At 34.1% G+C, this 13,214-nt stretch overlaps 1 protein-coding gene across 9 annotated transcripts in view; it reads right to left on the reverse strand.

Annotated features, from left to right (window-relative positions):
- Nucleotides 1-3,250: 3,250 nt before the first annotated feature.
- Nucleotides 3,251-13,214, reverse strand: part of LOC100166820 (neural-cadherin) — a 215,287-nt gene continuing 205,323 nt past the window's right edge. For all 9 annotated transcript variants that reach the window (XM_029492452.1, XM_029492442.1, XM_029492446.1 and 6 more), the window contains 7 exons: nucleotides 12,648-12,995; nucleotides 11,717-12,017; nucleotides 9,752-9,941; nucleotides 8,650-8,891; nucleotides 7,457-7,660; nucleotides 5,784-5,960; nucleotides 3,251-4,666 (listed from right to left, as the gene is read on the reverse strand). In XM_029492452.1, coding sequence (XP_029348312.1) covers nucleotides 4,548-4,666; nucleotides 5,784-5,960; nucleotides 7,457-7,660; nucleotides 8,650-8,891; nucleotides 9,752-9,941; nucleotides 11,717-12,017; nucleotides 12,648-12,995 — 1,581 coding nt within the window. In that variant the 3' untranslated portion in view covers nucleotides 3,251-4,547. The remainder of the gene's footprint in view (nucleotides 4,667-5,783; nucleotides 5,961-7,456; nucleotides 7,661-8,649; nucleotides 8,892-9,751; nucleotides 9,942-11,716; nucleotides 12,018-12,647; nucleotides 12,996-13,214) is intronic.

Raw genomic sequence — 13,214 nt, forward strand, 5'->3', positions numbered from 1 at the left:
TGGAGGAGTGGCGACAATCGCCGTACGAATATAATAATAATATCATTAAAGTGTTGTTGGGGGCATAGGTAGGAGGTATAATACAGAATATTATGGTGTTTGTTTGTATTTCATTATTATTATTTCAATAATATTCGTATTATCATCGTATTATATATAGGTACATATGGAAGAAAGCGCAAAATCGCGTTCTGGGGTTGGGCAGCAGGGCGTGTTTTTTTTTTTTGGGGGGGAAGGGTCCGGTGTAAAAATTGAAAGTAAAAAACGAATTCAAATACAAAAAACACAGGTACAATCTCGTATAGTAATAATAATAATAATAATAATATAAATGTATTTTGTACACGCGCGCGCGACACGTAGGTATATAGTGTGATGATGCGTAGGTATTATTATAATAATTATATTATAATAATTTTCGGGTTATGGCGGGTAGGCATTATAGGTAGGTCGCGACGACTACGAATCGGACGATATTTAGGTGCTAGCCGAAAAATGTAGAAAGTCTCGCAAGTCGCGTGTAAAGTGAAAAACCGACGAAATCGAAAAACGAAGTGACCGATCGCGAGTTTTCCGATCGGACGTTGCGCGCTCAACAGGTTGGACTGATAACGGCGATTCGCGGTTCCGCATACAACATAACAGATTTTCATCCGCCCACACGATTCCCCACCGAACGGATTTAAATAAATATTTAATCAAACTATACGCACAGGCTGCCTTAAATATACTGTACAGTTGGATTTTTGTCACTTGTGTCGCGGTACTCTTCGTCGAGGCGAACGAGATCGAAATCGACTTCCGCATAATAAAACAGCTGAAACGAGTACAATATTATTTTATCGATTTGATTGACGTTTCGTTTTTAATACTTAAACACGATATTCGCGCGGAATCGCGTGTAGTTCGTCGCGGTCAAATAGGCTCGGCGGAGAGTGATAAAAACCGGAATAGTGGAAAAAAACCCGTCCGGAAGTGGGTGCAATCGCGACGAGTCAAGTTCGACCGACTTCGGTTGGGTATTGGTGGGTGTTGGCGCGACGACAATATCATTATTATATTTATACGATGTGTGTGTGTGTGTGTGTGTGTGTGTGTAAAGGTACGGTGAAGTAGATTTAAAATGATATTTATAAAATGTTACGATCATACAGATTGTTCAGCGATAAATTAATTTATCTCGCGTGGGGTCGTAGGTATGCACGGTTTAAGATAGGTAACATAATATAGATTCCAACTGAAACCGTGGTCGTATGTTATAGACGGGAAGCGACTCTCGTTGTAACAATGATAATAATAATAATCCATAATACACACAATAAAATTATTATATCATTATTATTATTACGATGAGACGCGATAATATCGTCAATGGAATGTCTCTCGTTTATCGGCTATTAGGAAGTATACCCACTACCTACCTACCTACGTAATAATTATCAATTATTATCATCATTATTATTATTCTTTTTTTTTTCGATTTTTGATTATCATAGGCTACACCGCGATCATGATTATTTTAATATTAACATCGTACGAGAAAAAAAATCATAATAATATTGTGTACTCAACATTTCGTATATCTAAATGCAACACGGCGTGACGGTGCGTCGGTTTAAGAAATTTTTCTTTTTTTACACTTGGATGTGTATTATACAATACGAATATAATGATAATAATATTAATAATAGTAAGTACGCACATCATCGACAGTCGTATAGGTAATAGGGGTGGTAGTCGATAAAACAGTACGTTCGACACGCGATCGTATGTATTATATTATATTATATATTATTACAATAATAATTACTTTTTCGGTGGCGCTTAATACGTAATTTGATCATTTGGGTGCGATACACAACACTAACGTATATGCTAAATTATATTATTATTACGACGACGACGTCCGCTGCGTTCGACGACCGCGAAGTCAAAGTGCAACGAGATTTTTTTTATTTTTCTAATGATTATAACGTCATAATATTGCGTAACAATGACATTATACAATGCACATTGAAATAATATTATTGTTATTATGGCGCAAACCGGCCGCCGCCAGAATTTAATACAATAATTACAGTGCGACGACTGGACGGCGGCCGACCTGGCGCCAGCTGCACCCGCGGTTACACAAAACATAAAAAGACCGACGACAGACGTCTTGGCGCCACCCACGTGGGTACAGTATAATTGCGAGTGCGTCTTACGATATTATCGACGTCGAACGAAACGGACGAGTCAAGAAAACTTAATCGATAGTCGAAAAAACCAAATAAAATGCATAATAATATATAGACACAGTCATAATAATATTATATATAAAGGTATATAACGTAATGTTATAGTATATAATCAAAAATTATCGCGATAAATTAATGTCTACAAATTTTATTATAATAATAATAATAATAATAATAGTAATAATAATGTATAATAATAGGTAATTTAAAATTTATATAAATAAAACTAATCGTAAACTTATTGAAATTATTAATTTAATTTAATTAAATTTTTTTTGTCGTTTTTTTTCTCTTAATTTTTCATATTTAATAATAATAATAATAATAATAATAATAATAATAATATATAAAATTGGAACATCAGGTTAATACGCACTAGGACAAGATTTCTCTCTCTCTCTCTCTCTATATATATATATATATATTTATTTATATAATATATATTATATATATAATAATAATATATACCGTCTACGTTTCGCGTAATATATACGTATACATTAATAATATATAAATATAATAACAAATAAGGGATCTGTGGCTGTGTTATGTGGGTGGGTGGGTGGTTTGGATTTATGGGTGGCGGTCGAGAGGGGGGTTGCATCGACGTGTGTCGTTAGAAAATATTATACATACAGTGCACACGAGATACAATAATAATATTATAGTACAGCTACCTAATAGTGATGATATTATATTTTTGTTCAGAATAATTTTATCAATTTATTTATGTCGAATATAATATCCTATATAATATATATAATGTATATAAACGTGCCGGGTGAAAACAAAACGTGATGTGGTATTATATAATAATAATTATTTAGAGTGAACTACATAGTTGATAATGTTATTAAAATTAATTTTATAAATCATACGATTCCAAATGTAATAATTATTATAATGTACAATTTTTTCAATATTATTATCGTAAAATAGAAACGATGATAGTTATATATCATAAAATATTATTACGTTTAATGTGACGTAGTAAAACACATTTTTTCATCTTTTTTTTTTTGTTTTTTTTTTTTTTCCATCGAGAGATATGTACGAAAAGATTTCAATATGACAACATATTATGACAATATTATTATATATTCGACCGAACGAAAAAAAAAAATTGTTTGATTTTATAATATTTTATTTTTGTCGACTCGTGTCGTGTTGTACGATTGTATTGTGTTTTTTTTTTTGTTTATATTATAATATTATTACGTTACAGCTGTAGTTGTAATATTATAATATATTATTATGTATATTGTTTCACTCGATTTACAAATATATATATAATTCAGTGTCACATTTATACAGTTAAACGACTATATAATAATATTGTGTAATCTAAACAGAAATTGAGCATACAATAAAAAAGTAGCGTTTGCCCTGAATCAAGTACAATGGCAATAATTTGACGTACACAATGTTTTTTTTCTCAGTTTCGTTTGAATAAAAATAGTAAAAACTTTCGAGTGAAAATCAATAATATGATTTGCTCTCATGTATTGAGGTAAATATATAATATATTATATATATAAAAAAAACTCGACGTTACTTGTACGAAAAATCAAATTAAAAAAAAAAAACGACTATACGATCGACGTGGGGAGGGGGGAGGGGTGTCAATGGCGATGGAAAAAAATGACGAAATATTTTCGGAAAAACATAAAATTGAAAAGTCGAAGTATGACGAGGAGGAAACGACGACGGCGCCGACGAGGCTCTATATTATTGTATTACAATAATTATAGTTATCTAGTCTTGCTGGCGGGGTGTATAATATGGAGTTGCTGTGACGCAACGATGTAGGTGAGTATAAGTGCCCGCCCTACACCATCGCCGGGACATTATAATATATTATTGTATCATAATATTATAGGTATACGGTAGGTAAGACACAAACGATAAACGGTAAGCATATATTTTATATAAATATCATAGTAAAATGGCAGCAAAAATGGGAGTTGAGATCGTCTAATATTAATAATAATAATAATTATAATGTATATAGTGGGTTTGTTTTAAAAAAAAGGAAAAAAAAAAATTAATCATGACTAGATTTTCAGTTCAAATCTTAAATATTTTATGCGGCGCCCCGTGTGTATGACGACAATATTATTATTATTATGCATATTATTTATTATAATATAATGGACACGACGCGTGTGTTATACATTAATTACATATGGGTAGGTACTACTTCGTGTGGCGTGCGATGCGTCGTGATGATGAAGACATTACAATAATAATATTACATTAATCTACACAACAGTCGGCTGTATAAACGCGTGCTTTTCGTCGTCTCCTCTACAACTGCTCCTCGTCCATCTCGTGTTCGCCGTCCCGGCTGTACATGTCGGCCAGCTTGTCGAAATGCGAACCCCAGGACACCAGGTACTCGTAGTCTTGGTGGTCGTCCTCGGTACCTGCGAACGCGGCACAGCGATTAACAATAATTTTGGGCACGGTCGTCGGTTATATCGTCGGTTATATCGGCAGTAGGGGCGCTTTCTATGATATAGCCATAGGCGTAGAACGAGGCTGCCCCCCCCCCCCCCCATTTTGTGTACGCTCCCCGTAAACTTTTTTTAGTTTAGTTTTCGGAAAAAAACATAAGATCGTTAATACGACTCCTACATGGCACGCCATACCCTCTTATTGTTAGCTACAAACAAACACAATATCGTATTCATTTTAACTGATATATTTTTTCATCTATGTCCAAAATTAGCAACGACTGATTATACTTATCAAGTGGTATAAAGGGGTGTATTTCAATATTCCTAAATTATAAGGAAGCTACTTTTCAGATTTCAAGTTTTTGGCTCCACGGGAAGTGCACCAAAAAACAGGTAATATATGTATGAGTATGGCATTTTATATGTTTATCTGTATGATATGAAATATATAATAACAGTAATTATAATTTCAATCATATTTTTATTTATAAAATATACTTATCATTTGTAAAATATTATATACCCAAGATTGATTCTTTAATATTGTACTAAACAATAACTCTGAATATCTAAAAAAAATTGTCTAACCTTTATCAAATACATCAATAGGGTTAATCTTAGTATGAAGTTCTTCTACACTTCAAATAAAATCTCATCTGAACTATGATATAATATTATAGAAAAATATCTATTTATCCGTGTCATCACTATATAGGTGAACTATTTTTTTTTTATAATTACATCACGATAAATAATAATATACATATTTAATGTGTATGGTTAATATATGAATTTAAATTATATTGTCTATCCACTTGCTATATTTTTAGTATTTTAGTTTAATGTATGGACCACTTCTTGATTCTATACGAGAGTCCGTTTACCACTGTTCGCCGTACCAGGCATCTATACCCACGTGTTTAGCGACCCATCTACAGTGACCACTGTCGAGAAGTCGTCGATGGCTCGCTCCTCAGACGATAAAATATATTAAGTTCCCGGTAGAAAAAAAAAGTTTGGCCATCCCCGATAATTTATTATAGTGCACTATCAAAATTTACATCGTGCACACCGTGCAATTTACCCGTGTTTAACGATGACAATGATCCGGCGGTGCTGCCGCCTCCTTCGTAAGCGTAATTGCGCAAGTCGTCGAACGGCGGGGCGTTTGGATCGCCGTCCGCGCGTTTCTTGTGGTCTTCGATGAATATGCCGACGTTGGGTTCCACGCCCACGCCCACGCCCACGGGCATCGCGGGATCTGTAAAAGTCCGATCGTTAGGTAATTTATAATTAAAAAAAAAAAAAAAAATAAAACAATGTAATTTTTTTTGTTTATTGAACTTAACCCCGGCAACTATGGCCGTTAGCTCCACGCAATGTAATTATTATCAAAACAATCATTGGAATAAAATGACCACTTTTCAACCTGGTGAAGTCACCGCCAGTATTTTTCACCGTACTTACTTTGAGATTGATTTTATTTGTACTGCCTATAAGTGGTAGTAGTTTTTTATTTGTGTTTTCAAATATTTAAAAAAATGCATTACACGGATTACCTACTCCTTTAAGATAATTTTGTGATGGGATAGGGAGCTACGTAATTACAATAAAACTGCAATTACAGAAAACATGACCTTAATAGGTACTTTATGCTAAAATACAAGTTCTTTGGCTTGTTAAATATTGTGACTTATGCGCAGTGAAACTTTCGTATTACGAAATCTCTGCGTGGGGAACAACCGAAAAAAAAACGATTCGTATTATAGAGGACTTCGCGTTAAATAAAATTAAATAAATATCTGTTTCTAAGTTGGTTCAGTTCTCAAAAATATTTTGTTAAACAGAAAGTTTTGTTAAGTGGAAGTTCGTTGTGTGCAAGTTTTACTGTAAAACTATTATCGTTCAAACTTCGACTCAACCTGACTAACTCGAGTACATTTTTCAATTATCTTGACCATATATTTGTACATATGTACCTTACTGAGTGTAGCATTATAAGTGGCGCCGAAGTGATTAAAATATTCTATGACGTCATATATCAAGGTCCCCGTCATGCCCCTTATTTAATTTAACCATCTGACTCAATCAAAGCACATACCTACACAACGTAACGTTTAATCATTCCGGTTTACGTCTTAACGTAAATTCTGGATCCGCAGCGGCATCCCCAACAGCACTGTGCCCCCCTCGCCATCTAAAAAATCTACCCTGGCGCATGGATAGGGGTAAACGGAAAAAAAGTCCCCGGAAAAACATTCCCGTTAATAAAATAAAATTAATAAAAAAATTTTTAACCCACATCAATTGTTAATTTTTTTTTTTATTGAAACTAATTATTCGAGTTATTAGTAATTATTACTTTCACACTAAACATCAATGCAAGCGAGCAATTTACTAGGGGAGAATTAAGTGTCGGTGTATTCCTATCTAATATAGGGAATAATATTAAGATGAAATGTGATTGAATTTGTAATTTGTGTTTTAAAATTTTTTAAAATTATTTTTTTAATGTACCACGCTATAACTAGAAAATTGAGTGTAATTAAATCTGTAATGCTTATTTTTTGTAATTATAATATAATATCATAATATCTGTACCTATAACATATTATAAATAATATAAAATGTATAACGTAATTAGTGAATTCAGAGTGTTAATAAATTTGTTTTTTTCCAGCATTCAAGTTAGGTGATCGGCGTGTTACGAGCCGCAATAATAAATGTGCATGATATTATCATATACTAGGTACATACATTTGTATTTTTGCGGGTGCATGTTGTTCATCGACCCACCGATGGGTATCTGCAACGGCGTGATGTCAAACGCGGTCATGTCGTCTTCGCCGCCTCCTTCGTCGTCGTAGTTGATTATGTTCTCTCTGACGTCGTCGTCCGGTCCGGGGTACTTGATGTGTGACTCGCGTCGCCGGTTGTACACGACGAACATTAATACCAAAACTGCGGAAAACGACGATAAGACCGTAATCAGACGAGTTGTGCGGAAAAAGCCGTGTCGATCGCCGCGTAAGTACTCGGGAAAACGGTTTTTATCGTGCCGGAAAAAGTGTCGGGTCGTACATAAAAATGTCAATTATTTTGGAGATAGGCTTTGTACAATGTACGGCTGTCGATATCCGCGCATAATAAATTAAACGCGTCGACACGATGATGATGGATAAAGACGTAGGTGTTGCGAGTCGGGCCTTGGATTTGATTTCAAAATCGATTTTAAGTATCGAAAAAAAAATATATCTTTTAAGAAAATATATCAAATAATAGTTTTAAGATTCCTGTACAAATCGATTTAAAATATTAAAAAACAAAATTTACTCAACGGGTGTATAATATTATAAATCAATACCTAAGTATCTAATAACTGATATTTTGTTTTTTTAGACTAGTTTCACAATAATGAACGCGTGACGACGATTCTAAAATAGATATTTAAATTAAAATCGTAAAATGAATGGCAAAGTGATATTTGAAATCGAAAAAAAGAAATAATGTGTTTATAATCTAATTACAAATCAGAAAGCGATTAAATCAATATTGTACAACAATATAAAAATCAGAAAATTATAAAAATGTATAAATTATTTTTCAGAAAATTGTTTGAGAGCTGTTTGAAATCAGAAAAACTAATGTCGACAAGCGGAATTTAAATTAAAATCGAACAATTTTTTATTTCGATTTCATGCCTTATTATTAAAAAAATTAAACCATAACACCTTTCAACTATTCTTATTCAATTATAAAATTTTCGGGCGCGATACTATTGTCGTACTGATACATATTATCGTAGATAGCTTAAATGGTTTATATTGTTTTTGATTGACTTGCGACGATAGAAATAAATTGTCGAAACCACTTGTGAACGAATCGGGAAAAGCGAACGGTAAATGTGAGTTTATCTGGACGTATAGTCAAGGACGCAACTGCCAACTTACTGAGGATGATGAGGAGGCACACCAGTATGGCGGCCAGTGCGCCCATGCCGAGTTTCAGTTTCTGGCCTTCCTGGACCAGTTCGCAGTTCTCGCCCCAAAAGCCGTCTGGGCATATACAACGGTAACGGATCCTGGGGTCTTGGTTCAGGCAAACGCCACCGTTCCTGCACGGGCTGTCCAGACACTCGTTCTTGTCCACGCAGCCTTTGCGGTCAGGAGTCATGATCCTGCCTTCGCCGCAACTGTATACGAAAAGTCAAAACAGGTTTCGAAATTCAATAATTTGTTGCGGTGTTACTACAAGACTTAAATAACTGCGGAGTCATCCAAAACGAATCATCCTATGTTTTGCACATCGTAGGTCCTATATCCACCCGATCTTATGATCGAAATGTCGCTACTTTTTTCGGGGATAAGTCAAAGACACTTTGCGTGCCGTAGAATGGGGTTAAATACTTTGATTTCGTGGTGATACACTTATATTTTTGTTCACAAGAGTACCATAATGATTTATTTTTTTTTTTCAATAAATGGTGTACTTTAATATCACATTAAGAAATATAGGTATCAAAGTTGCCCACGATGTTGTGTAAATTTGATAACATATTAAAATGATTGATATTTCTGAAGATAATATCAGAAATTTAAAAATTAAAACGTTAAAAAATTGAGCATAATAATTTAATTTTGAGAGTTATATCGTTAATACCACAGAATTATCCTAGTATCCATAGTATAAAAAGTAAAATTATCATAAAACTGTGACAAATTATCAAAGAAACCCCAATTTACGGTACCTACCTACAATGATTATAATGTCAATCACGGGAGAGCTGAAAAACTATACGAGTCGATTACGATCCTCATATGCTTGGAAATAATTAGAGAAGAACGCATTTAAAGGAGCGTACTATGAAAAATATTTATTATCATAATGTGTTAAAGTTATATTAATCGTAACCTAAGCACTTTTAATATACGACGGAGCAAGTAGTAATTGAAATCGGAATAATCATTTTGAATAATCCTGCAGCAGTATAAGTATAGATAGGTATAACCGTAACAGGTGGGTATCACGGTGTAGACGACGAAGATAACTCACGTGCAATCGTAATAGTTCCAAAGGTCGACGCATTCGAAAGGTTCCTGGCAAATGACGTTGGCGCACGGTTTGTTCGATGGGCAGTTCCTCTCGACGTTCCTGGCCATGGTGGCTTGGCCCCACTGAGTTCCGTTGGTCGCCGGCGGTAACGGCAGATATCTCCCCTCCAAACGAATGTCGTCCAAACAACCTACAAAGATTTTAAAATATACAGTCAACACTCGGTAACTTCAACTTCGATAACTCGAAATTCTCCATGACTCGAGTAGATAAAATTTCATTTAAAATTACCGTAACACGTCTTAATGAATAAATAACCTTGCAGTTAATTCGAAAATTAATCGGACGTGTTTTTACCTTGAATTAACTTCAAAGTACCGAAACTGTACACACGGTAATATGAAATTAACACGAACCATCATCTTATAGGATAAGTGGTTTAGTATGGTTCACTTTCTTATAGTTATGCTCACGAAAAGAATTTTAACAGTACCAGAAAGATGAGACCATACTAATAATTAGGTGACCAAAAAAATTAACTAATTTGCTTGATAAATTGAACAATTCTAGTTAGGATTTCTTGGTCCCAGCCCCCCTAGAACGTAATCGAGCACATTGGAAGGTTTTATTGTATCTCTACTTCAGTTACAACATACATAGTCATGATGCGACTGTACAAAATAATCAAAATGTTTTAAACGAGTTCGTCAAATATTTTTTCGTTAGAATTTATTTTTATAACGTATGGTAGAAACATGATTATAAGTTATGTAATATTATAAGTTGGTATGAACCATTTACTTTATTTTACCATTTATTATTAATTCGATGTACAGTACCTATTACAATGAAGTTTATGCATGTGTCACTAAGACCTGTGTCTATAAAAAGTCACCAAATAATATATTATCCAATTTGAAAATTAAAACAAGAACATTATATTTAGTATTTGTACTTTATTTAACTGAATTTATTTCAATTAGTTTTATTTGTTCCACGTGTTACTACTTCAAGTATTAAATTTTATTATAATTTATAAAATTATTAGGTTACTGGGAAAAACGTGCGCCTGTCAGTCAAAAATCATATTACTCGACAAAAATTAAAAATAAACGTATGTTTTGGTTGTGTTATTTAAAATAAAAATGCCAGTGGAGAAAAAATTGATAAAAAACAAATAAAAATTCAAAATACGCATTTATCTGCAAAATAAAATTGTAAAACTTGATTTGTGAGAGCAAGAATCGCATTTTTAGTACTTTGCTATATTTAACTGTACAAAACAAATATATAATTGCTACAAGTCCTCTGATATAGCCATGGCGTAATATATCAATAATATTATAATAAGTGTCATGTAACTAGAACTCAGCCAGACCAGACGTTAATATAAAATGTATGTTTGTAAATTTATTTATAAACTTTATTTTAAATGATTTATGTGTCTATTGTGGATTAATTTTAAATTATAATTAACTCAATAACTTGTTAAGTGTTTGATGTCTTTAATATCAACAAAAACTCAATTTTTTACATAGAAAAAAAGTTTATTAAAGTGTATTAATACCGATACCATTGTTAATATATTTGCACAAAGCAATAAGTTTATGACATTAAAATAAAGAAAAATTTAGAAGCTATCAATAATTTATTTATTTATGTTCCTATCACCTATACATATTTAATGCAAGTAGAATAAAGTAACGGTAGCCACTACCTAGTATGTTGAAGCGTCTGAAAATGTTTGTTTACGCAAATGGATTAGGTAAAAATATTAAGCCAATAAGCCCCCATCGTGATCAATTATCAATTATCGACTTAAAATTATATGTACAATTATTACATAATTAGACTATAAGGTAATTTCGAAGAGACTGTCACATTGCTCACGAAACAAATATACTCTCTATGACAACTACTCAAAGACACGTCGTTTACGGTGACGCTTGTCTCCCATCCAATTACCTTTTTGGAAGTCACCGTATACTTCAAACGTTCGAACGCCCGTGTACTCAGCCTTTCCACCGGCGTACACTCCTTCTTGCTTGTCCACCATCAACCACTGATGTCCTTCAAACCGATAAGTTTCGTTGTAATGTTTTCCTTCTCCACCGTCAAGTTCCAAAATGGCCGATGAACCGTATCTCGATACTTTGGCCGTGTGCCATTTGCCGTCGTCGACGGTCACGGCGCTAAGCCAAACGTCCCTTTCTTCGGTCCTCAAGCTATTCAAGTTGTATCGGAAATGCAGTTTGCTGTCTTTAATCTGCCAAAACAATACAATATTGTCAAATAAATTAGTTCAGAACAAGTGTTTCAATTCGCATTTCAAAAATAATTTACATAAATTACAAATTGCAATCTTCATATAATTTTTTTGTTTACTGTTTTACAGGACGTAGAAATGTAGAAATGTAGAAAAAAAATGTATAGAAATATACATAAACATTAGAAGTGTAGATGTATTGAACGGCCATGAAATGGACTTAAGTTTGAGAAAGCTATATATTGTTAATGAAATATGAAGAAACGAGACAAAAAATTAAAAAAAAAAACATGTTTCATTTTGAAAAATGTGAATCACGAGTCATAATATTTCAAAATGTCTACCAGAGGATTTCCTGCGAGTGGGAGACATCGAATATGATGTAATAGGCCCGTGGATAGTGTCATATTCAAACGTGAATCGTCAGATCTGCTAGACCTAGCACCTTCTCGTCAACCAACCCAATTTTCTAACACTCAGAAATATTTCGAATATTGTAATAAATACCGAGTTCAACATATAATATGACAACAAGCAAATGCTTTCCGTTCGAGGAGGAGTGCTCGCCACGGGGCATGCTACAACTTAAGTATAATATAATAATTATAATAAGTAATAACGATATTTAACCTCAAGAATGGCGTATTCGCGGTTGTGTTGGTCACTGACTCTGAAAAGCTCTCCGTGCTCTTCGCGCGTCCTGAACCGCAACTGGATTTTAGTCATGAACTTGTCGGCGTCGAACGATAGAGCGTACTTCACGTAACTCTGTGGCCGGAACGTGGTCGGTATTGTGGGCGTGAGGCAATCGGCGCCCGACCAGCCGGGGCTGCACTCACACCGTGGTTCCACCATGCTGCCCACGCACGATCCGTGTTCCGAACACCTGTGGCCGACCAACTGCATGCACAGGTCTTCAGTTTGAGGGCATCCGGCAACGCTGTTTCTGGTTAGACCGGGGTTGGCCAGATCATAGAGCTGCAAATCCAGAGGATGACAAGTCTTAGTTAATATTGGATAATATTTTACGTTAGGGTTGAGTATGTTTCATAATGAACTGAGATCGATGACGTCAATGAGATTCAATGAGACCTATCTGCGAAGGATTACATATATTTGAGCATTACGGTCGTGTAAGATACAAATTCTCGGCTCCGCATAATAGCTGCTAATTGTCGTTGACGCATTTGCGCATAA

This window comes from Acyrthosiphon pisum, chromosome X, assembly GCF_005508785.2.
Source record: "Acyrthosiphon pisum isolate AL4f chromosome X, pea_aphid_22Mar2018_4r6ur, whole genome shotgun sequence".
NCBI lineage: Eukaryota > Metazoa > Arthropoda > Insecta > Hemiptera > Aphididae > Acyrthosiphon > Acyrthosiphon pisum.